The sequence below is a fragment of the Suillus subalutaceus genome (genome assembly GCF_016647625.1).
Source record: "Suillus subalutaceus strain FC151 chromosome Unknown DFJ58scaffold_77, whole genome shotgun sequence".
In the NCBI taxonomy this organism is placed as follows: domain Eukaryota; kingdom Fungi; phylum Basidiomycota; class Agaricomycetes; order Boletales; family Suillaceae; genus Suillus; species Suillus subalutaceus.
In genome coordinates, this window is record NW_024540326.1 from 110,865 (window position 1) to 134,827 (window position 23,963).

Below are 23,963 nucleotides of genomic sequence, written 5' to 3' on the forward strand. Positions count from 1 at the left end.
AACCACCAACTGTAACAATACCGTCAACAGGCCCAGATCCATCAGTACAGGCTAGAAACTTGAAGATAGGGCGTGTTAGTGTTTCAACAACATCAAACAAAGACCTGGTCAGCAGTACATACCACACTGCAGCCCAAGACGTTCGACAACCTCACCACCCATGGTTATTGCAACGAGTTAAGGTGAGTGGGTGTGTTGGGTTCAGCGGACTCAGTACTGTGCTTCTGTGGTGCCGGCGGTACTTCCGCTTTGAGCCATTGCCGGCGGCACTTCTACTTGTCCGAAATCATCCTTGTTTCATTGACTCACCCTTCTTCATTGCATGCCTCCAACTCGCTCGCTGAACTCACTGCTTTGGCGTGTCAGCGCTTGAAACGTCTGTTCATTGGTCGCACAAAAAGGTGAGTGATATTGTTACATTGTGCGCTCATATACACTGACTACTGACTTTGTTTCTTTCTCGTCATTCCAGCACACATGCCGAAGCAAAGCCAGTGTGAGGCAACATGCCGCTGGCTTTCTAAACCTGAGTAAGTCTCAATCGAGCTCGCTCAAGGCACTATGCGCAGCTTAGACTCATAGAGTCCTCCCACACGATCCTCTTCAATGCTTCATTGTATTCCCATATCCTGTATAACTCATTGTATTTCCAGAGTCCGTGAAATCCAACGTGAAAAGGCACGAGTACAGTTCGCAGAGGTAAGTTTTTTTAAATCTTGCTCAGTTGCCTCTTGTGACTTACACATTGTGCAGGAACCGTGCAAGGTGCGTCCTCGCCTTCTCACATCGCATCCTGGCCGCTAACCACAATCTGCCGTACCACAGGCAACGCCAGCAAAAGGAACTCCAGGCGCCACTCTCAGATGCCAGCGAGGGACGGGCATCATCTCCAGATGGGGACGACGTCAGTTGTGATGACATCTCAGCCAAAGCGCCCTCGTCTCTTTCCGAACTACGCGCGTCTATCGCTGGATGGCAAACTGAATGGGGCCCTGCAACTACATGGGCGAAAAATTTTCATCAATCGCTTACACGCACGCAGGAGAAAGGGCGGAGGGCTGTTGATGAGTTCTTCTCTCGGTGCGAGGACCACGTCGGAGAGGGGCGCACAATACTACATAACCTTCGGTTTCTTGCACACCATCCGCCGAATAAGGGACCAAAGCAGGTGAAGGATTTGTACATCCAGGTATATGACCTGTTATCAGTGGTACTTATTGAGGTGACTTTTTTGAGCTCAAGCTTGACAAGTACGCGCCTGCAGTCCCATTTACCAAGGTTTCTGAAGTACGGTGTTACAGTAGGATCTAGCCATACCTACAATACGAAATTTTATATTTATAGCTCATTTGTTGAATGAAAATGCTTGAATGTATTGATATCAAACAAGAGATGTATAGCGAACGTCATAGCGAACGCGTTCGCTATGATACACACTTTCTGCTCGGGTTTCATCACGTCTACATTGTTTGGGTTGTACGTCTGGTAGTGAAACTAAATGTATTGTATCAATCATATGTGGTGCAACCGAGAACATAAAATTGTGTTGTAGTGCCAGGACTTGAGAATTCAGTTGAACTTGAGTTAAGGATTGCACAAATGATGCTCGACCATTCCAACACAATAGGCACACCGCTGGTACTCGAATGTTGCTCAATTGCACATGTGCTGCCTCTTTCTCCAAACTGCCGAGATCCATCAAAGATACACTTATGTATTCATTGCCGCGCACCCATGAAATTATCATATGCATATATACTACTGTTTCTTACAATTCATTCACTCTCTGTCGCGACAATTGATAACAAGTGTGAGCAATCAAATTCGCAATGTTCAGATAGATCAAACAAGTATGTAGTCATAGTATGCAAATAAATTCACTCTCGAGTGCCATCCAACTATCCTTCTATCACTATCTGTCTACGAGGGCCGACAGGTCCTCAACCTGAGCCCATAAGTCATCACTTGAATGGGAGGAAGTAGGTGTCAAAGGAGGTACTGCTGCGCTGTCTACAACAAATATGGCCGTTTCGGAGGAGACAGAACCAGACTCTGATACTGGGGAAGGGGGCGGTTCTGAGCCACCTTGCGCCTGCACCTCAACATGTGCATTTAAAATCGGGAGGTTCGACTTTTTCAAGGGTTAGATTACAGTGTGCAACAACCAGATAATGAACTTACTGGGCCTGTGATCACCTGTTTCACCTCAGTATCCGTGGTGCGCATTCTCTCAGTCTCAGTCTCAGTCTCAGTAGACTCCCCTGTAGTCTTCGTTCGAGTTGTTATGCGCCGAGAAACGATCTGCGTTGTCTTGTTCGTCCAAGTGCGTGTGACCCGATCTCTTGAACCTAAGGATGCTCAGTTATTTGAAACGAGAAATGAAATGTTGGTGCGTACCTTCCGATTGACGAGAGTTGTAGTTCATGTTCGCGCATCTCCAAGCAGGACTCTCTTCCTCGTGTTCAATGCTGGTGCAGTCACGTGTAGGCATTGACAGGTAAGGATCTGTTTTTATATAAAATAAATATTATATTAATGGCTGTAGGACGACGCCCTCGAAACCGTACGGGACTTACCTCCTCGAAGATACGCCATGTGGTTTCTCATCGTGCCGTTCGTGGTGTTCCACCAACGAGTGAAATCCTTGGACCGCAAAAAATCGCCCGACATGCTGTGAGCGCGGCTGCTCGCAAAAAGGCTTGTCTGGCGGGTAAGATGTCATTTTTGAATACATAGTCTTGGATGCTGATGAGGACTTACATAGTGTTGACCTCTGAAGAAAAACGCGCGCTTGAAGCGCTTCGGGAGCGTCGTCCAGATGACAACGATTTCGAGGGAGCCGACGACCATGATTTCGGGTTTGGTCTCCTAGATGGGTCAGAGATGGTTGACATTAGCCATGCAGGTGGAGAGTTTCATGAACTCACTCGTGAAGTTTTGGGCGACTTCTGGAATCTGTAAGTTAATTAGCACTGTTACATGTAGAAAGACTTACTAAACCAGAAATACAAGTTCGCGCTCTCATCGGCATGATTTTAGGACAAGACGGGACAGAACGAGGCGTCGCACTGACGCTTTTGACAAACAGATGTCAGCTTTAAGAGAGGCCTACATGGCTTGGCACCTCGCAAATGGTGATGATAGTCGGGGCTTCTTTGCATGCTACAAACGCATGTCTCCTCACGAAGAAGCAGCTGGGGTCAATTACAATCAATATCGTGGACATGTTTCGTAAGTCCAATGGTTCTATGAATGATCTGCGCCCACCTTGTTGACACACATTTTAGGTGCTGAGAAACTTCCCTTGGTCATACTGCCAACAGACACCTTTGTCGCCTCCGCTCTCGTTCATCAAGGCATCATCCTGTGCTCTCCCATCTCTCCGACGACCGGACTCACAATGCAAGCTGTGGAATTCTACCGCATAGCGCGGCAATGAAATCCTCATTATTCTATTCAGGCATACGTCAAGACAATCTGTGACCTACAAGGGGTGAGTGATTAATATTCTAAAGTGCCTCAGCTGCTGTGCGATAATGCCATTGACACGTTTGACTTAGGTTCAATTCCGCACGTATTTGTCACGTCAATTCTCAATAGCTTACGATGTATACCTGCAAATTCTCGCCAACGTCAACACGCTTGTTCACGCAGCTATTGGACGTCATGATCCAGACTGGAGGCTCAAGCATGCGTGTCCAGCATGCACATACAAATTGGCTAATGAACTTCCTTTGAAATTTAGAATGCTCTACACTAAAGACGGCAACGACTCACTCAAGCGCGTGTTGAAGCAGCGCATCGAAGACATCGACATAGATTCAGACGACACTCAGCGCTCCTGCGAGCTTCCAACGATGCAACTTGTGGGAGGTGACCGGTACTTATCAAGGGATTTCGTGGACAGTTTTGCTGGTGAGGCGCCTGTTGACCTGCTGGCAGATGACGAGGAGGTAAGTATTTTGTTATCTTAATTCAATCTTTGCAATTCACTCAAACTCAGGACAATCCAGTGTGCTGGCTGGTGGAAGAACATGAAGGACGAGAAAACTAGGAAAATGTGGGGTGTATTTGACGAGTCTGGGATATTCATGGCCGTCTGTCGCCATGGATTCTCTCTCGTCATCGCAGACATGGTGCAAAGTGGAGAACAGTAAGTAATACTATGCTACGTGTAATGCTACTGACTTGTGTTTCAGGGCAAAGTATCCTCTAGCGGTCGTTTCAAAGCTTCTCGATGCATTCGGCACTGACTTGGGAGGTGGGTATGATATAGGATGCAGATTCAAAACCACCCTCAGCCGCAGTGTGCTGGGGCAGCGCGCTCGGGAACTTAATCACACCTCACTTGTCGGTGCATTCCATGGACACGCCCATCAACGTCTCTGTCAGCTCGACCATCTCGCCACATATGTGGATGGCCTTGGGCTAGAAGACCTCGAGGGCTGTGAACGGACCTTTTCGAAGTCGAATGCACTCGCCTCCTCCGTGCGATATGCGAGCGTGTTTCACCGGCATCAAGCTATCGCACATTACTTTGAACATAACGATGATTACGAGGTCTATGCAAATCTTAGTAAGTCATTTAATTGATCACCAGCGTGCTCAGAATAGCATGTGATTTTTTGTATCCAGGTACATTTTTATATAACAACTACAAGCAGGCGCTCCACATCATCTCTGACGGCACCAATTCTCTGCCAAAGCTCATGCGCGAGCTTGGCGTCGAGGACGAGAGTGTCTTTGACACCTGGTTGGCCGAGGAACGGGCCTATCTCACATCGGTTGAGTCATGAACCGAACCATGAGACCATCCAGATGGAGTACTGGCAAAAGCTCGTGAATCTATCAGGTAGCAAGTGAGTAAAGGTCTTTTGTCTGCTCGCTGACTACTAACGAATTTTTTAGGAAGGACCTCGATGCTGCTACAGCAGCTTGGTCCGTCACTACACCAAGCACTGTAGAGTTCAGACCCCGTGATATCGCGTCAATGAACAGGATCGAGACGACACGTAGGCATGCCATAGAAAACTACGAGAAGGACCTCAACGCTGTCCAGGAACTTGAAACGAAGCTCGGCGTCACTCGTAGATGGGTACAGGAAGACCAGGAGTGGAAAGATGTGGGTCGTTTAGTGGCAAACCGAAAGTTTCAGCGTGCGCTGGACCATCTGGAGGGTCTGGTTGTTGCTCGAATCTTTGAACTTTCGAAGATGAATCAAGCGGGGACGGGTGAGTGTTGATAGCTGCTTGTGTCTTACTCACTATTGATGGCATTGTCAGGCTACAAACTTCGCAAACATATTGGCAAGGCGTTGCAAGTATGGTCAGCGGCTATTCGGACGGCTCTAGACAGGTACAACACTGCCGCTCGAGCACTATGCCCCCCGCATCCCTCCCTTTCATGGGAGGAAGTCGTTGAATACGCCTTTCTTTCTGACTTCGATCTCCTCCACGACGCACGTCAAGACATATCACAACACCCTTGGGCAACACCCACTGGACGCCTGACCATGGATACATTTTTCAAGATGCGCCGTGCCCATGAGGAAATACAGCATCTTGACATCGAAATCCGACGTCTAGCCACTTACCTACACGACAAGAGTCAGTACCTGACAGAGTGCGAGAAACAGCTGCAAACTTCGCACCCCGGGCTTGCTCGTCAAGTTTCCTTGCACCGCAAGATTCGCGCGCGGTTTGCTGGACACCACTATCAGCGTCTGCAGGATATCAGTATGCTGGAGGGCTTTACAGGATCCATCACGCCGGGTGAGAGTGTTGAACGAGGACCAGGAGCCAGCGCAAGCTCTCCCATGGTCTGTATTCCTGCACAGCTGGTTCCTGATGCGCTTAGCATGGTGCATGGAGGCGAGGATGATGCTCTGGAGGAGCTTGAGGATGATGAGAATGCTGACACGGATGGTGAGGAGCATGCTCGCGTTCTCGAGAGTATCCTACAGGTGACCTTAGATGTTTAGAACAACGTAGCACATCATTATATACATGTAATACTACCTATGCAAAAAGGTCCGGCTGAAATATGTACATGTGTTGCTGAGATACTCGAGCTCGCTGTTGTGCACAGCGAGCATGAAGGTTTGGTGATGACGTGGCCCGATTAGGACAGCCGACGGCGGCAATACTTGGGGACGGATATAGCCGAGTACCCCAGAAGGTACCTACACCATCCAGCACGTTCTGCAGCCCTAAAGACCCGGATTTATTGAACAATTATTCATTTGGGTGCGTACAGCTAAATATCACTCAAATTAGACCCGCCATCAGGCCCAGCTGTCACGTCTAATTAGCTTGGTTACGTGGGAACCACAGGTGTGTGTATCCATTCATGCATGATAGATAAGCCAGATTCAAGCGCTGACGCTTATATAGGCCTCGAGGCCACCACAATCACCGAAGGGCAGAGGTAATATAGATATATAGTATCATCATGATGGCACACGATCAATGTCGTAAGTCTGGCAATGAGACATGAGACATACGTTCATTTACACTGCTTGAATAGTATCATCATTGTCGGTGCATCTATGCATTTCTGTCAATCTTCGTGACCAAAAAAAAATCAGACATAGCCTACGTATTTGACCCATATAGATAGTCGAGAGGGAATACTAGTAGCTTTGAAACACTAGTGTATGGTGAACATGGAGGGTGGAAACGAGGTGTGGTCGTTCAAAAGATAAGAGAAGACGCTAGCGCCACTTAAAGAACACGAGGGCCGCACTCAGGCTGGAGCGCACATGCATATAAACTTTGAGGTCTTGATCGAGAGACGCTTCATGTACAGAAAAGAGCAGCCTGAGCACACTAGCATGCAGTCTGGTATGAGAAGTTTGAGCTGAGTCGTGGAAGCCATAGCTTGAAAGCGCTTATTATCCAAGTCGGAAGCGCCCAGTGCCTACTGAACCACCAAGAATGTGTTAATGGAAATCCAAACTGGCTGAGTGAGACGAAGGACTATGTACAATGGGGGAGTATGACGATGAGACATGTCAGAGACATGCAATTGGTTTGGACTGGCAGTAAATCGTACCCTCATCGTGGTTGACGTTGCAGACAGGACAGAATTTTCCGGCGCTCCGTGTTATGCACGTGGTCTGAAGCCATTAATGAATATGGCTCGAACTGGGAGGAAATTTGTGCTCTCAGCACTCGTGGAATGTACTGGAATCACCTAATGCGCTTGTTAAACTCCTAGATGAAAAATCGCGACTCGTGCCCGGAGTCAAGTGTCTGAATGCGAAAGAGTGTCGTCTATCTGCTCGCATGCGGTGATCAGCATGAGCCAGACATGGAGAGGACGTGGCATACGAAGAAGGCAACAATCGAGATGATACTCTGGATGATATGGACTCGGAAATTCCCCGCCATCCCGAGACCCTTGTCATGATTTATACAAGCGCAGAAACTACTCTTGTGCGAGGATAATTTCAAAGGCGGTCGAATCTAGCGTAAACGTGTTCAAAGATATTCAAGATGATCAGTCAGAACATCCACTCACTGCCGTAATCCAAGGATTTGCAAGCCTCATGTTCGTTGATTCAGGCAAGCGTGCTTGCAAAGGAAGGGTGAGTTACTAGCCGCATCATTTCCTGGAATGGGGCCTGGTGCCACAACATTTCGCGCGAATCCAGTATACACGACGCCCACCAATCAAAGTCAAAGATAAGGCAGCCTATACATGAGGTGGTCAACTGGTCATGTGCGGCCTGGTCCATACAATTGCTGTGGGAAGCTAGAAAGGTCACATCGAAGAAATAGACTGATAGTGCTGCCGAGGGAGGTTACGAGATGGAATTTGTGAGAGGCGACTGAGGCGAGTAGAGATTCAGCGAGTATGCACATATATCCATTTCCACATAATTCGAACAGATAATACACACATGCTCGCAACCTCCATTTGGCATAACATATATATAAACAGATGAGCAAAGAGGATGTACATTCCTAGTGCTCTGAAGCTAATTAGAGGCCATCCGGGGGAGGAGGAATGAGCATTTTCGCTGAGTAGCAGACTCGGAAGCCATACCTTTTGATCAAAGTGATGAGATCGCTGTGTCTACCAGACCACCACAAATGATCATCATTGTTTGTGTGCGGGTAGAGACAAGGAGTACGGGCATGAAAAGACCAAGCATTTTCAAGTTGGTTGAACATCAAAGTACTTAAGGTACCGGCAACCCCCGATATTATTTCAATTAATTCTCCTGGTCCAGGTTCCATATTATCGGGACCCTTAGCCCTACCTTTTGTAAACGCATTGCATTCCGAGTCTGTGGGAACACCTTCACAATGTTCGCATTACTTCGTGTCGCGAGCCTGCTCGACAGTGGGATGTGTTTTTCTGCCAAGTAAGTCGTCGTTTCTATGTGCGTATTCGATGTGTTTAAATTAGAAATGTGGAATAAACTGGGTCCAAACTACTGTATAGTATACACCAAGAGGCAGTAATCGGAAGCTCAAGATCATAAGTAAAATTAGCGTAACGTGTGCAGTGATATATATCAAAGAGCTGATTGTAGCAAATGTGATAATGAAATATCTGTATTCCCTCACATTACGGCCCAGCCATATACCATACTCGAGATCAAGAAAAAGAAGTATTGGCGCACCAGCTATCCCCAGAGAAGCCGCACGCCATAACATGTGTTGTGTGTATGTCTGAAACAAGTAATTCCAGCCTAGACAATGTATCCCTCCAAACACAATCCCACTGGAACATCCAATGAGAATTACGACCCCAGCATAGTACTTACCATAGCCACCCAGAGATGGAACACGGCGAGAACTGGCAGCACGGGGGGAAATCAAGGGCTGAATGCCCATAAGACTGATAAAAGGATAGGTGAGACCGCGAAGACGGCCTCCCCGAAGACGATCAAGATCTGCCTGGCTAGAATGCAAGCAAATCAGAGCAGTTTTAGGCAAAAATATAGACAACGTACTCGTATGTCAATTGGCTTAGCTGATTTGCTGTTCCCTTCCAATGAACAATGTAAGGACATCTCACATCCTTGGGCTTCTTCCACCACAAGCCATACGAAATGCAGGTCAGAGCAGTTACAGCCAGGGTGTCGATTTCAAGCAGGGTTATCGGAAGGTTCTGAACATAACGGGCGAAAAGTTGGACGACGAACCATACCAGCTGAAGAATGGCAAAGCCTTTCAATAGTCCATCGCCCTTACTTTGATCTTCCACCTCTGCCTCCGAGATGACAGGCATGTCCACGGATCCCTCATCAACACACTGCAGAAGGTTATTGGGTGTAAGAGTGCCTCGTGGCTCATCATTGACGTAGAGCATGAATCCACCCATCCACGCGAAGTAACCATGTGTCACTGTCCATCCTATGAAGGCATCAGTTACATGTTAGTCCTGCCTGACCGAAGAGTCCGAGCATGTGACTAACCTTCAAACTCTGTCACAGGTCCAGATTCATGCTTCCACGCGAAGGACTCGTGGGCCATTGTCAATCCTATGAAGGCAATGGTTGCATATCAGTTCCTGCCTGACAGAAGAATCCGGGTATTAACAGACTTCTGAACATTGCAGGTTTGGGAGTACTTGGACTTCCACTTCCTTCTGGAATGTCACGATGTGGTGTAGCTGTCATCCCTGATATATCTCGACGGTCGCTGTAGGCTTTGGTAGGTTGTACACTCAACCTATCATTGAAGTCCTTTGCAGCTTCATGGGCGCTAAAGAACTGTCGCGTGGCCCAAGTGATCATGAGTTCTGGGGCAATCAACGCCATGACCATAATGAACAGACGACGAGAGATAACGGCCACTTGCCCTCGTTCATACCCAGAATGTTCGGATGGACGGCAGTCCATGTGCACACAAACAAAGTCCAGCCACAGCTCAAGATAATGCTCCATAAGGTTCTGGTGTTGTTGCTGGATGCAGGGTCGCTGTCATCAAGTGTATAGATACAAGTGTCATTGAGACTCTGAAGTGAAGCACAGACAAATGGAACGCAGAAGAGGATAGCGCACAGTGAGATGATCATGGTAAAGTTGAGGGCAAAGTGTCTGTCTATTCAGATCTCTTTTGAAGGTGTATCCTTGGGTATCAATAAGTCACATTCAAGCGCTGACACTCATACATGCCTCGAGGCTACCACAATCACCGACAGCCGAGGTATTAATCTAGCTATCAATATGTAGTGTCATTATGAGGGTACACGTTCAATGCCGTAAGTCTGAGACGTGAGACATGCACTGCTTGGATAGTACCATCATTTTCTGTGCATCTATGCGTTTCTGTCAATCTTCGTGACCAGAAAGAAATCAGACGAGCATACATGTTTGACCCATACAAATAGTCTAGGGGAAATACTAGTAGCTTTGAAACATTAGTGTATGGTGAACATGGAGGGTGGAAACGAGGTGTTGTCATTCAAAGGATAAGAGAAGACGCTGGCGCCACTTAAAGAACACGAGAGCCAGGTTCAGGCTGGGCCGCCGGGAATGTACATGAGTTGAAACTTTGAAGTCTTGATCGAGAGACTTTTCAGGCACAGAAGTAGAGAGCCACCACTACTGGTCTGCAGCATGCACTGGGGCTACAGTGCTTGCAGCCTGAGTGCACTGGCATGCATCCTGGTATAAGAAGTTTGAGCTGAGGCGCAGAAGCCATAGCTTTAAAGTGCTTATTGTCCAAGTCAGATGCGCCCTGTGCCTATCGAACCGCCAAGAATGTGTTTCACGGAAATACAAGCTGGCCCATGACTGAGAAGCTGGCCGAGCGAGATGGAGGATTCACTGTGTGGCAGAAGAAAAAAAACGGCTAACACACTGCCGGTTGGTCCACCGTGACTGGCAGTCGCATCTTAGTCAGCAATTTTCTTGTAAGCCCCTTGGCAGTACTAGTAGTACTACTTATGTCGGGATATCTGGAGAAATTTACGATTAGCTAATGTAAATTCTGTAAAGGGGGTTCGTCTGAGATTCGCTCTGAAAAACAAAAAGGGAATCTGATGTCACATGACATACGGCGGTTGGAGTTCGCCCATTGTGCTGACACAAGGTTGGGAACTTCCGCATTGTTTCTGCCGCATGCACCTAACTTAGGGTTCGGAACGTGAGTTGCTCGCGCCAACGTGTGTTTCCACCAATGACGAGCCAGGACCGAAGTACATAGTGTTTGATTAATCAGAAAATTGGAAGCATCACATTGTTTTTTCTCTTGTATCAATGCAAATCACTGAGAGTCAAATCACCATTCAAGTCTGGCAGACCAAGCAGACTGCCCAGGTATCGTGCCATTAATGTATGATAAAGGTAACAACATTAATTTAAGTCATCCGCCAGGCACCTAGCCGCGGAAGCAAAAAAAATTACAATGTCGGCAGGTGCATATGCACACAGCTGGGAGCCTGCCCAGAAGTTCGAGATTTACAAAATTTACAAAATTTACAGTGTATTTCTCCTTCTCCTGCGCTTTACTCACTTTACCCACTCAAAATCGCACTTTACAGTACTTTACATGTAATGTCCTTACCCTCCTCTCCATCCTCCTCATCCTACACAGGCTACCATTATTGGCGGCTTAGGTGTGTTTGATCACGTGACTTTACCTTCCTCCACTGTGCAAACTCTTTAGTCACTGCCATGCACAATACCGCAGGTGAACACCTCCAACAACATCAACACCTCTCCTGGAGAAGGTACTTTTTATTTTTTATTTATTTATGCTGATTCTTACTCTTCCAGATTGATGACCACAGCGCTTTCAAATTGTAAGCCTAGGTGGTCGGTTTGGGGTTTAATTGGTGAGTACTGAACCCACCATCATAGCTTGCTGTGTTGCCAACCAGTCCTTCAGGTGCTGGACCGACATCATGGTTTCATACCATGTCGCTGACCAGTTCCTTAGGTGTTGGACCAACATCATGGTTTCATCCCATGTTGCCAGCCAGTTCTTCAGGTGCTGGACCAACATCATCGCTTCATACCATGCAGTGGTATCCATTCTTCCATGTCCAAGGCCACCCATCGACTGTGTTGCTGACCACTTCTCCAGGTGTTGAACCAACATCATGGTTTCATACTGTGTCGCTGACCGGTTCTCCAGGTGTTGGACCGACATCATGGCTTCATATCGTGTTGCTAACCAGTTCTCCAGGTGTTTGACCGACATCATGGCTTCATATCGTGTTGCTGACCGGTTCTCCAGGTGTTGGACCGACATCATTGCTTCATACCGTGTTGCTGACCAGTCCTCCAGGTGCTGGACCGACATCATGGCTTCATACCGTGTCGCTGGACCGACATCATGGCTTCATATCATGTTGCTAACCAGTTCTCCAGGTGTTGGACCCACATCATGGCTTCATATCAGTGTTGCTGACCGGTTCTCCAGGTGTTGAACCGACATCATTGCTTCATACCAGTGTTGCTGACCAGTCCTCCAGGTGCTGGGACCAACATCATGGTTTCATACCGTGTCACTGACCAGTTCTTTAGGTGCTGGACCAACATCATTGCTTCATACCGTGCAGTGTACATCCTCTGTGTGTCCTTTCAGAGGTATCTCCACTTCTGCAGTGGTATCCATTCTTCCGTGTCCAAGGCCACCCGTCGTGCCATTGCTGACACTGAGAAGCCCAGTCAAATCCGACTCTCCCATCATGGCCATCTGTGACAAGTCCAAAATGCAACTGTCGCGTGTACTTGGCAGGAACTTGGCCATGTCCTTCAACCAAATTGGTCATGACATCCCCAACTTCGCTGATGCTACTGGCAATGTCATTGCGGGCAAGAATGCATTGAAGAAGTCTGCTGGATTCCGGGCATACGAAATGGAGAACGACGTTACAAAGGACCTTGCCGAATTCTCGCTTGCAAACACCATCTATGCTGCTCTTGTCAGTGGATTCTTCATATTGTTAACTCTCATATCTGATTTTAGACCGCTGGTGGTCAGGTGACATCAGAACCTACCCCTTTCTATTCACCCCCTTTCAAGCCCGACTTTTGTCGTTGTCTACTACCATCACGACTCATCATGGGAATCCATGACCTATGGGAGGTGAGCTGCGATTTTCTTGCTTTTGGCTGGGGGTCCTGACGTTCAATCCAGCGAGTTACTTTATCTGCTGAAAACCGAACTCTCAAGGAACTCGCTGTGTCAGAGCTGAAGACTGAAGGTGTTGAAGGCGACCGCAAGCTCCGATTATTCACAATTGGGATTGATGCTAGGTATGATGCTTCTCTTCTTTTGTATGTTAGTCGAACTCACTCATGCTGTTAGCCTGTGGATGCACAGCGTCTGCGCTGTCTTTCGAGTCAACCATGCAGGAGCTGGAAAATCGCCAGAGCTGCGGACATTGTTCTTTCGACTGCGGACACTGCTGAAGCTGCCGCTACATGCAGTCTTTGTCTTTGATGGCCTCAAGCGCTTGCCAGACAAAGGTCGCAAGGTTAGAAGCAGCCCCCACTGGCTCACTCGTGACTTCCAGCGCATGCTGGAGTTGTTTGGCTTTGACTGGACTCAAGTATGTTCTCTCTGCTTATGATATTGCCGTCTCACCAGTGCTATACCAGGCTCCAAGCGAAGCTGAAGCAGAGCTGGCTGCCATGAATGTCCACGGTGTCATTGATGCTGTGATGACCGAGGACAGCGATATCTTGATCTTCAGGAGCTCCGTGCATTATTAGAAGGTATGCTGCCATTTTCCTGTTGATGTGCTGCCGTTGATTCCCGGTAGTGCAAAAAATGACAAGGACTATCTCAACGTCCAGGTGTTCACGGAAGATGGCCTTGAACACGGCTGCTCATTAACGCGAGGAGACCGGCTGCTAATTGCCCTGCTCGCAGGCGGTGATTATGATCGCAGTGTTCCTGGCTGTGGGATCGAAATCGCGCATAAGGTGGCGCTGCACAGTAAAATCAGCCAGATGATGCTCGATGCATTCCTGTCGATGACGCCGGATGAATTTTCTGAGCGGGCTGAGGAGCTTGTTGAGGATCTGCGTACCCTGCTTTCTACTGATCCTTACAATTTCCTTGAGCGCAGGTACAAGGCGGTTGCAGACTGCATTCCTCATGGTTTCCCTCAGCATGCAGTAGTCAGCAAGTATGTCCACGCTTTCACGTCTTTTTTGGCCACTAGGAATGGTACAGTGGCACTGCCCTGGGACGTCTCATTCCACCAACCAGATCTCGCAAGTCTCGCAGACTTTTGCCGTCAGCATTTGGGCTGGGAGGATGATGCAATTATTGAGAAGATGTATGGCAGTGTATGGGAGGGCGCCTGTCTGCGTGCCTTATGCAAGGTAAGCAGCACTGTGTTCATAGGCAGCCGCTAACTTGTGTTTTAGTTGTCGCAGCGCTCAGCAGACCAGGCAAACCTTCAACCGAAGTTCAAAGTCATTTCTCAGTTGATGCTTATGGCATTGAGGCACAACATTGAAGTTTACAGTATTAAGGTCAACTGTCGGCGCTTGGGGCGCAATACTCTGGGAAACGCTACTCCTGGCCAGTTGTCTGCCATGTATATGCATGTTCCAAAGGTGATACTCCAGCACATGGCGCCAGAAGTGGTCCAGCAGTATATTAGTCTATAAATTGTATAGCATAATCACCAATGTTAATGTCATTTGTGCTCGCTCTCACAGGCTGAATGGGGTGAAATGTGAAATGGCATTCTAAATAAATTAGAGGCTAGAGGCCCCTGACATGATCTCCGAGATGGCGAAAAGAGCTGCTGAGAAGATGGCTTTGGTGGATGTACAGAGGTGTAAGGAACATGGTATCAAAACTCACCTCCAGGCAAGCAACACTGAGGACAAACTATGCCGGGCATGTTCGTCGTGGACAGGGAATGGCTGGCAAGCCACTTTGAAGGTTCTACTGTCAGCGAGACTTGGAGGGATGACATCTTCGAACGCTCACTTGTTCCGCTGCTCACAACTGCTGAAATACATGCCGACAATGACGTGTATGAGGACCCTGCATTCAAAGATGCATTTGAGACCATACCGAACAGATGCTCCGACACAGCGCTGGCACTCTACATGTCCCTGAAAGGATTCCACGAGAATCTCAGCAAAACTACTGTCAAGAGCATCCGTTCGGCATTCAAGAAGATGTGGGAGTTATTGTGAGTATTGTCATACATGATCATGAGCACACAAGCACTGACCTACGTTCAATAGAGATGGTGACACCTATCGCGGCAAATGGCACTTCAACGAGGCGAAACAGCATTGGGAAGGAAACCCCGCCTGATTCCGCAGACATCTATGATGTGCTGTCGTCCATCAAGCATAAGGCAAGTGCGGAGGGTGGAGATCGGACTCACTCGATGGCGATGATGAAGGACTACATGGACCGGGCATTCTGATGGCACCAGGCTGCATGTCCATTGGATATTGCGCTGCAGATGATTCAAAAGGTAATGAATGGCGCTCAACCTTCAGATATTTGTCTAGACTTAGAAATGAGAATGAAACTCACCCTGCCATCTCGAGCAAATCACATTCGCGTCAAACGGATGGACATTATGGACAAGGTGCGGTCCTGCTCAGTTTGTGGTACATGCGCAATCTGACTTGCTATATCTGCAGGTGTTTTGAGCTCGTCAAATTGCAACGAAAGGACGTCTCACTTGATACTACTGTTTTGGACGGTGTGCTCAAGATGTACCTTGCAAATGAGACACTAACACTGAGTGAATGCACGTCACACTTTGAGATCTTTCTCGCGAACCAGAAAGGATGGCAAAAGAAGGTAGACAAAGGCCAATGGGAGGCGGATTTGAGATGTGAGTTGCTTGCATCAAATTGGAGCTGATAGCGCATGACTAAATGACCCTACCAGCAAATCACTACAAGATATATCCACGCCCTGATGCACCGGCCTGCGACAGTTTCTTTTGGACGATGGTTTGGATCAAGTGGCTCGAATCGTTTCATTATGGGCGCACCCTCCAGCCAAACGACTTCCTCTTCCCTGTCATGAGTGCAAATGGTGTTATGCATCCTGGACAGCCAATCTCTCACGATACTGTACAAAAATGGATCAATGAGTCTACCACTGGCGCTGGCATCCATGGTAACTTCCCAACTCACTGCTTTCGTCAGGGAGGTGCACAATATTGGTTCATGTTTGCTCCAGTAGGTCAACGGTGGACACTTGCTAAAGTTCGTTGGTGGGGTGGATGGGCTGATGGCGAGCATGTATGTTTCCTGTGCTCACAACTGATGCTTGACTGACACGGCTTTTTTTTTCACTCAATGTATCTATTTTCAGCGTGATATGCTCGTTCACTACTTGCTTGATGAACTACATGCATACGAGACTGACTATAGCAATGCCCTTGCCCCCATCTCCCGTGGCGCTGATGCCTCTCTTGCTGGTGAACATGCACTTACCAGACCAGCATCCACTGAAGAGCTTCGCATGGTGCATGCATCTGTTGCCGCAGATGTCAACGGCCTGCGCAACGACATGCGCTCCCTAACAAGTGTTGTAGTGCAGGCCGCCTGCAGCACAGCAATTGCTCTCCAACACCTTGATTCAGGCAACCGCTTCACCAATGTCTCTGAGTGTGCCTCCCACACAACAACTCCACCATATACCACTCCACCTCTTGGAGGAGCACTCACCACTTTTGAACGGCCGCTCTCACCCAGACCTGTTGTCAGCCCAGTGCCTACTGCGGCCCTATCCACCTCCAGCGCGTCACGGCAGCCCCGAGTCCCCACCACGGCATCCAGTTCGCAGAAACTCCCTAAACCTGTCCTCGTGATCCCTTGGGTCCCAGTCGCTCATTCTGACGGCACTTCCAGCCCGAAGAACAAATCCTGGAAGGAGATCGTCGAGCACTGGCTCGTTGGCGATCGGGACCGAGGACTCACAACGCCATTGAAGGATTGGCCAAGGGAGTGGTACCAAGGCGCGAATAGATGGTTCACGTCAAAGTACCACCAAAGGGCAACCATCGCGCTAGAATTTATTAATCAGTAAGTCCCTGCTGGTATCCGCTATTCCAGTCCTGCTCACCTTCTGGTTTGGTTCCAGGTATGAGTCAAATGAGGCGCACTTCCTCGCAGCCTATCCAGAGGCCGAGTTCGGGCACACACAGCTTCTGAAGGCCGTGAACAAGGCACGCACTGCACGAGGGGATCGTATATCTCGCAACAAATAGAATAACGCATATTACTTACCACTCGCCGTCGTTAATCACATCCACTACCTTACCACTCGCCGTTGTTAATTGATTGAGCGCTGTGCTCCTTTCTGCGCTCTGTTTTTCACTCAGAACTCACGCCGTCACAGGAACCTGGTCATGTGCCTGCGAGGTTACCGAATCCCGACCAAAAAAGGTAATCGATCGAAGTCACGTGCCCTCGCGTGGCCTTTTGGCTGAGCGCCACCGTAAATTTCTCGACATAAGTAAGTACACTTCGCCCATGTTCATGCTGGATTGATGCATCTCCCTTAAACGGTTCGCTACATATGGTTCAGCATATTGAGTCTCCCAAGCACTCCACCTCAGTTGTTGGCTTCTGGGATGACGGCCAGCGTGTCTTTCATATCAAAATCATCACGGAGAATGCCTCCGCTTTGAAGAGGGTTATCAGGGACCAGAAGACCCTTTGATTCGATTATATCGCCCCCGACTCCTAACAAAATTACCAACACACCCAAAACCGTCACATGGCTAAGTGAATACAGGGTAAACGTTCAAGCTCAAAGCGGCTGAATCACAAAGGCTCAGCAGCATTGAACAAGCAACATTGGCAGCAGGAGCGCGCTTCTGTTTATCCTTCTCCATAAGTAATTGAACGGAGCGTATGCGTGCTTCTGTTCTTCTACATTAATGACCGGATGGCATAGGTTTTGGCTAAACTCTCATCGTGCAGACCGATCGATTCACCAAATTGCAAATGTTCTCAATAACCGTCCCCATGAAGAGTCCTCGAGCTGGAAATGTTAAATAGAAAAGGGGAGGCAGCGTGATACAAGCACCCAGACAGCAGGACCGAGGTGCGCACTTTTGTTTGTCCAGCTCTACAAGTAGAGGTTCAGATCAGGAGTCACCAACTTAGCATATGAAGGGAGGGGATAGGTTCTGCCTAAAGACCTGCTGCCAAGGATCACACGCAAGGAAAACCCATTCAGCCAAGTCTACAACACCGAGCGTCAACTGTCACGACAGTATAAAAGCAAGTCATCTTCCTACCGTCCACCCATCTCGGTCAGACTATTCGAGTACCTCAGCAGTTCATACTAGCTCACACAAACAATGCGTTTCTCCTTCCTCGCCGTTATCGTTGCCTTGGCGGCATCTATCATGTCTGTCAGCGCAGCATCATGTCAAGCAACATTCCAGAGTTGCAAAAAAAACCAGTGACTGCTGTCCAGGCGCAGGTACCTGCGTGACCCTTGTGAGTAGGAGTAGCCTGCTTTGCATCGAATTTTCACCTGGTGACTCACCTTTTGCGCCTTGCAATATCAGTTGGCAGGTAACAGAATCTGCTCACACTAGTGAGTCAAGTGCCCACTTCCGCATCGGTGAGTCATGCGCCCGCTCCCGCACGGGCGCTGTTGTTGATTGAACGATACGTAGGAGATTGAGACATGGGTAGAGGCAATATGTATCGAGTTGAAGGACATATATAGAGTGAGTGAAGTGTTCTTGTTGGTGTAAACAGAGCCTCGGTCGGCTATAAATCAAATGCGTGTCAGCTAAATGACACGCATTTGCGAAATTAGCTGAGTCTCGCCAACTGTCCGAAGCGCTTTTCACCTCAGGGAAATAAGTTGCAGCGGCCAAAATCAGAAGCACGTCAAAACCATTATGCAAGTCCACGCACACCCCTCAATTGTTGGTCTCTGGGATGACGGCCGGTGTATCTTTCATATCGAAATTGTCAGCACAAAAATGCCTCTGCTTTCAAGAGGGTCACTCGTCAAGGAGGACAAGACCCTTTTATTCGATGACCCCGACTCTCTCGACCTATGAATAGTGAGTAGTGATCGACCAAGATCTGGCACGCTGATGTTGATATGTTTTCATATCTTCTATATCGAGCAGGAGACCCTTGATTTATATCCCAGGTCTTGTCGAACTCCACTTGAAGGACAAACTGGATGGTTAAACGATACTGATACACAAAACGGTTTGGACGACCGCGTGGCTTGTCAAGTGCACGAATGATAGACGGTGAAAAGTGGACAGTTGGACCGTCTAATTCAAATGCGTGTCATTTACACATTTGATTTATGGCCGGCCCACGGGACAACAAAAAAGTACGCAAATACTTATTGCATCTACCCATTTCTCAATCGGCAGCGTCCTATGTATCTTTCAATCAATGACAGCGCCCGTACAGGAGCGGGCGAATGACTCACTCAAGCGAAAATAGTTACTTGACACTCTAGTGTGTCACTAGGAGCAGATTTTGCCCTGTTTCTGATATTACAAGGCGTAAAAGGTGAGTCATGGTGAAAATTCGATGCAAAGCAAACTACTCCTACTCACAGTTGTCCGGCAGGTCATTTTCAAGCTATGCCTGAACAGCAGTCAAATGATGTTACGCAACTCTGGATTAGTCCTTGACATGCAGGTTGGGCCCTGACAGACATGATAGACGCCGCCAAAGCAACGATAACGGCGAGGAAGGAGAAACGCATTATTCGTGTGAGGTGTATGAACTGCTGAGGTGCTCGAATAGTCTCTTTGAGATGGGATGGACGGTAGGAGGATGACTTGCTTTTATATCGTCGTGACAGTTGACGCTCAGTGTTGTAGACTTGGCTGGTGAACGGGGTTTCCTTGCGTGTGATCCTTGGCAGCGTGTTTAGGCAGAACCTATCCCCTCTATTCATTGCGTAAAATGCACTGTTAGTGACACCTGATCTGAACCTCTACTTGCAGAGCTGGACAAACAAAAGTGCGCACCTGTCAGGTCCTGTTGTCGTGGTGTTTGTGTCACGCTGCATCTTCTTTGCTATTCAACACTTCGAGCTTGAGGGCTCTCCTTAGCCATCATGGCGGTTTTCAAGAATGTTAGTAATTTGGTGAGTCGATCGGTCTCGACGATGAGAGTTTAGGAAAAACCTATGCCATCCGAAGCACGCACTTGCTCCATTCAATTACTTTTCAAGCAGGGAAAACAGAAGCGCGCACCTGCCGCCATGGTCGCTTGTTTGATGCTGCTGAGCATTTGCCATTCGGCCGATTCGAGCTTGAACGTTTGCCCTGTATTCACTTAGCTATGTGGCGGTTTTCAGGTGTGTTAGTAATTTTGTTAGTTGAACCCGACCTCTGGGGCAGTTTCATTGCGGGCGGTTCACATTTGTTTTTGGCATTCCTTAGCATAGCTCCATGGAGAAACCAAACAGGCGAGTGGGATCTGGTCTATTGATGTGAAAGTAGTCGTGCGGACCTCCAACGGCGACCTTGCTTGTTCGCGTTTTGATATCATTGGACTATCCGTCAGTGGTGTGGTGCGTCCTTGGTCTCCAGTAGTCCGTACTCGTGTGACCGGTGCACTGGTGAAGTTTCGTCACGGCGATGTCACTGCTTTCCCATGAACACCAAATATTATACATCGACTGTCGCTCTGAAGGATCAAGCAAGGAAATCTTGTCCGCATGCCTAACATTGAAGGTACGCCACCGGCAACACCCGAAAGAACCTGATACTAATAGTTCCATACTGTCGAGGTCTCGGCGCCCCTTGATTGACTTCTAACCTGCTTTGGCCCATGTTCATACTGGATCGACGCGTCTTTGAATCTCCTTATATATACAGTTCACCTGGATATCGATGTCTGCCCGATTTACAGTTAGGATTTCTATTTGCCTGGCTTATCCTCTGCGGCTTCGTTTCTGATGCGATTGTCTGATGATTGTCGATTAGAATGCATGCTGTGGGCTTCGCATCTGAAGTTCAATCTCCATCTAGTCTGTCCTGTCTGTCCTCAATTCATAGCATGATTTCGTCAGACAGGGCATGGCTGTAATGACACGCTTCGCTTTGGCATTCCTTACCGCACCTCCGAGGACAAATGAAACGGGTAAGTGGAACTTAGTCTATTGATGATTCGATGTGAAACAACTCGAATTTGTACGTGCAGCATGGTCTAAGTGGATCAACACTTTCCTGATGTACTTATTTTTCCGGGACATTTTCTAGGTACTACTCAGTATCACAGTGTTTGTTCCATTCCCCGAGTTCACTCCTGCTCTAGTCCACTAATAGCCCATGGATATTTAGCAGAAGCCCTCCTTTAGTTCCCGCGGCTCCCATAGTCAAGCACTCGGCGGGTAGTACTTGCAGATTTTGTTAGTCTGCGACTGAAATTACAAAGCACAAAAGGTGAGTCATCAGGTGACGAAACAAACTACTCCTACTCACAATTGCTGTGCATCCCAAGAATTGGTCTGCACAGCAGTCTTCTGTTGTTTGACAGCTTTCACCCACTGTTTGACACTGTGCACTGACAGACATGATAGATGTCGCCGAAGCAACAATGATGGCGAAGAAGGAGAAACGCATTTTTTGTGTGAGGTGGTATGAACTGCTGAGGCTGAGGTGCTTGAGTGGTCTGTTTGAGATGGGGTGAATGGTAGGAAGATAGCTTGCTTTTATCTGTCGCAACATTATACTGTCGCGACGTTATCTGTCGCGACGTTATACCGTTGCGATAGTCGATGCTTAGTGCTGTAGACTTGCCAGCAGAATGGACTGACCTTGCGTGTGATACTGGCCCCAGCAGGGATTTAGGCAGAACTTATCCCCTCCATTCATTACGTAGTAGCTGAGTTGGCAACTCCTAACCTGAACATCCTTCTCACATTGCCTTGTAGACTCAAACAAAAGCGCGCACCCGGGTCCTGTTGTCGGGTGCCTGTGTTATGCTTCCTCTCCTCTGCTATTCAGTACTTCGAGCTTGAGGGCTCCCCTCAGCGCTCAGCCATGGCGACGGTTTTACAAAATGTTGGTAACTTAGTGAGTTGATCAGTCTCCACGATGCGAGTCCAGGCAGAACCTCCATCCCGTCAATATTAATGTAGAAGAACAGAAGCTCTATTCAGTCTATTCAGTCTATTCAGTCTATTCAGTCTATTCAGTCTATTCAATCGCTTAGAGCTTGCAAGTTTACCCTGTATCCACTTGGACATGTGGCAGCTTTCAAGTATGTTGATAATTTTGTTAGTTGAACCTGACCTCTGGCAGTTTCTTTGACAATGGGCGGTTCACGCTTTTCCATGGCATCAAGTTTGTGCTGATATATTTTCATGTCTTCTATATCAAGTATAAGAGAACCCACTGGACCGTCTCGTCGAGCTCCAACTTGAAGGACAAACTTGACCGTTAAACGAGACCGATAGATTGGACAGTTGCATGGCTTGTCAAGTGCACGAATAATAAATGGTGAAAAGCGGACATGGTTGTGCCAACTGATTCAAATGCGTGTGACACACATTTGATTTATGGCCGACCCATGGCTTGTTTATTACACCAACAACAAAAACTTGGTACTTAGTGCGCAAACACTTCAGCAGCATCCTACGTGTCCGACGGCTACAACGTCAAAGACTCATAAACTCACCGATGTCGTTCAATCAACAACAACGCAGTGCGGGCACGTGGCTTGCCAGTGCAAAAGTGGATACTTAAGCCTCTAGTATGTCGCTATGCGCATACATTCTCATCATTCTCCTAATATTACAAGGGTCATCAGGTGAAAATTCGATGCAAAGTAAACTACTCATACTCACAAGTGTTACACAGGTCAAGTTGTTGCTTGTACAACAGTCACTTGTTGTTTCGCAACTCTAGAGTTCTTTTGACATGCACAGGCAGACATGATAGATGTCGACAAAGCCAAAATAACGGCGAGAAGGAGAAAGCACATTGTTTGTGAGGTGATATGAATCGTTGAGGTGCTCGGATAGTCAATTTGAGATGGGGTGAACGGTAGGAAGATGACTTGCTTTTATACTGTTGCGACAACTGACGCTTGGTAGACTTGGCAGAACGGGCTTGCCTTGCGTGTGATACTGGGCAGGTATTTAGGCAGAATTTATCCCCTTTTTCATGCTGAGTTGGTGACTCCTGATCTGAACTTCCTTCATTCATTTCCTTATAGGCTCAAACAAAAGCGCGCACCTGGGTCCTGTTGACGAGGTGCTTGTGCTATGCTTCCTCTCCTTTGCTATTCAGCACTTGGAGCTTGAGTCAGGCTCCCCTCAGCCATGGAGGCGATTTTCAAGAATGTTAGTAATTTGGTGAGTCGGTCAATCTGCACGATGAAAGTTTAGGAAGAACCGGACATTAAAGTAGAAGAACAGAAGCATGAAGCCGGACAAACAGAAGCACGCACCTGCTGCCACGGTTGGTTGTTTAATGCTGCTGAGGCTTTGCTATTCAGCCGCTTCGAGTTTGAACATTTATCTTGGTCATGTGGCGGTTTTCAGGCGAGTTAGTAATTTTGTTAGTTGAACCCGACCTCTGGAGCCGTTTCATTGCGGGCGGTTCGTGCTTGTCTTTGGCATTCCTTGACTCCAGGTGAGTGGGACCTGTTCTATTGATGTGGAAGTAGTCGTACGGACCTCTAACGGCGACCTTCGTTGCGTCCCTACTTTTCAGTAGACCGTATCTATTAGTGTTGTCGTTCTCCGCGTGGTGAATGAACAAGAAAGAAGGCACGCCACCGGCAACGCCCGAAAGACCATACTTTCGAGGTCTCGAGGACTTCTAACCTGGTTTGGCCCATGTTCACACTGGATCGACGCGTCTTTGAAACACCTTATACGGTTGATGAGTCTGCCCTATTTGCAGTTAGGTTTTCTATTTGGCTGGCTTATCCTCTACGGCTTCGCTTCTGTCTGATGATTGTCGAATAGAACGCATGCTAGCTGTGGGGTTCGCATCTGATGTTCAATCTTCCTCTAGTCTGTCCTGAATGTTAATAT

At 47.9% G+C, this 23,963-nt stretch overlaps 7 protein-coding genes across 7 annotated transcripts; 6 read left to right on the top strand and 1 right to left on the bottom strand.

Moving 5' to 3' along the window:
• Nucleotides 1-477: 477 nt before the first annotated feature.
• Nucleotides 478-1,311, top strand: DFJ58DRAFT_729711 (uncharacterized protein; the record flags this gene model as incomplete). Its single annotated transcript, XM_041385785.1, has 5 exons — nucleotides 478-530; nucleotides 654-699; nucleotides 754-765; nucleotides 836-1,189; nucleotides 1,243-1,311. 5 exons carry the CDS (start codon nucleotides 478-480, stop codon nucleotides 1,309-1,311), a joined length of 534 nt encoding a protein of 177 aa, XP_041242275.1.
• Nucleotides 1,312-2,535: 1,224 nt separating this feature from the next.
• On the top strand, nucleotides 2,536-5,980 carry DFJ58DRAFT_717000 (uncharacterized protein; the record flags this gene model as incomplete). The annotated part of the gene is given in 13 exon segments (XM_041384293.1): nucleotides 2,536-2,710; nucleotides 2,780-2,957; nucleotides 3,004-3,218; nucleotides 3,288-3,409; nucleotides 3,461-3,493; nucleotides 3,561-3,953; nucleotides 4,004-4,012; nucleotides 4,032-4,153; nucleotides 4,200-4,576; nucleotides 4,636-4,784; nucleotides 4,810-4,859; nucleotides 4,909-5,231; nucleotides 5,283-5,980. 13 exon segments carry the CDS (start codon nucleotides 2,536-2,538, stop codon nucleotides 5,978-5,980), a joined length of 2,844 nt encoding a protein of 947 aa, XP_041242276.1.
• A 2,238-nt stretch (nucleotides 5,981-8,218) lies between these two features.
• On the bottom strand, nucleotides 8,219-10,032 carry DFJ58DRAFT_842797 (uncharacterized protein; the record flags this gene model as incomplete). The annotated part of the gene is made up of 7 exons (XM_041392875.1): nucleotides 8,219-8,385; nucleotides 8,633-8,701; nucleotides 8,777-8,913; nucleotides 8,966-9,368; nucleotides 9,431-9,496; nucleotides 9,559-9,934; nucleotides 9,991-10,032. 7 exons carry the CDS (start codon nucleotides 10,030-10,032, stop codon nucleotides 8,219-8,221), a joined length of 1,260 nt encoding a protein of 419 aa, XP_041242277.1.
• A 3,252-nt stretch (nucleotides 10,033-13,284) lies between these two features.
• DFJ58DRAFT_662663 (PIN domain-like protein) lies at nucleotides 13,285-14,335 on the top strand (the record flags this gene model as incomplete). The annotated part of the gene is given in 3 exon segments (XM_041382310.1): nucleotides 13,285-13,525; nucleotides 13,560-13,672; nucleotides 13,688-14,335. The coding sequence occupies 3 exon segments, from the start codon at nucleotides 13,285-13,287 to the stop codon at nucleotides 14,333-14,335; spliced, it is 1,002 nt and encodes a 333-aa protein (XP_041242278.1).
• A 486-nt stretch (nucleotides 14,336-14,821) lies between these two features.
• Nucleotides 14,822-15,257, top strand: DFJ58DRAFT_729716 (uncharacterized protein; the record flags this gene model as incomplete). Its single annotated transcript, XM_041385786.1, has 2 exons — nucleotides 14,822-15,129; nucleotides 15,185-15,257. The coding sequence occupies 2 exons, from the start codon at nucleotides 14,822-14,824 to the stop codon at nucleotides 15,255-15,257; spliced, it is 381 nt and encodes a 126-aa protein (XP_041242279.1).
• Nucleotides 15,258-15,468: 211 nt separating this feature from the next.
• On the top strand, nucleotides 15,469-17,178 carry DFJ58DRAFT_729717 (uncharacterized protein; the record flags this gene model as incomplete). Its single annotated transcript, XM_041385787.1, has 5 exons — nucleotides 15,469-15,540; nucleotides 15,606-15,792; nucleotides 15,849-16,207; nucleotides 16,281-16,993; nucleotides 17,052-17,178. The coding sequence occupies 5 exons, from the start codon at nucleotides 15,469-15,471 to the stop codon at nucleotides 17,176-17,178; spliced, it is 1,458 nt and encodes a 485-aa protein (XP_041242280.1).
• Nucleotides 17,179-21,094: 3,916 nt separating this feature from the next.
• DFJ58DRAFT_914945 (uncharacterized protein) lies at nucleotides 21,095-22,363 on the top strand (the record flags this gene model as incomplete). The annotated part of the gene is made up of 7 exons (XM_041395414.1): nucleotides 21,095-21,108; nucleotides 21,178-21,197; nucleotides 21,259-21,360; nucleotides 21,489-21,576; nucleotides 21,852-21,993; nucleotides 22,116-22,180; nucleotides 22,222-22,363. The coding sequence occupies exons 4-7, from the start codon at nucleotides 21,491-21,493 to the stop codon at nucleotides 22,361-22,363; spliced, it is 435 nt and encodes a 144-aa protein (XP_041242281.1). The 5' UTR covers nucleotides 21,095-21,108; nucleotides 21,178-21,197; nucleotides 21,259-21,360; nucleotides 21,489-21,490.
• Nucleotides 22,364-23,963: the final 1,600 nt, after the last annotated feature.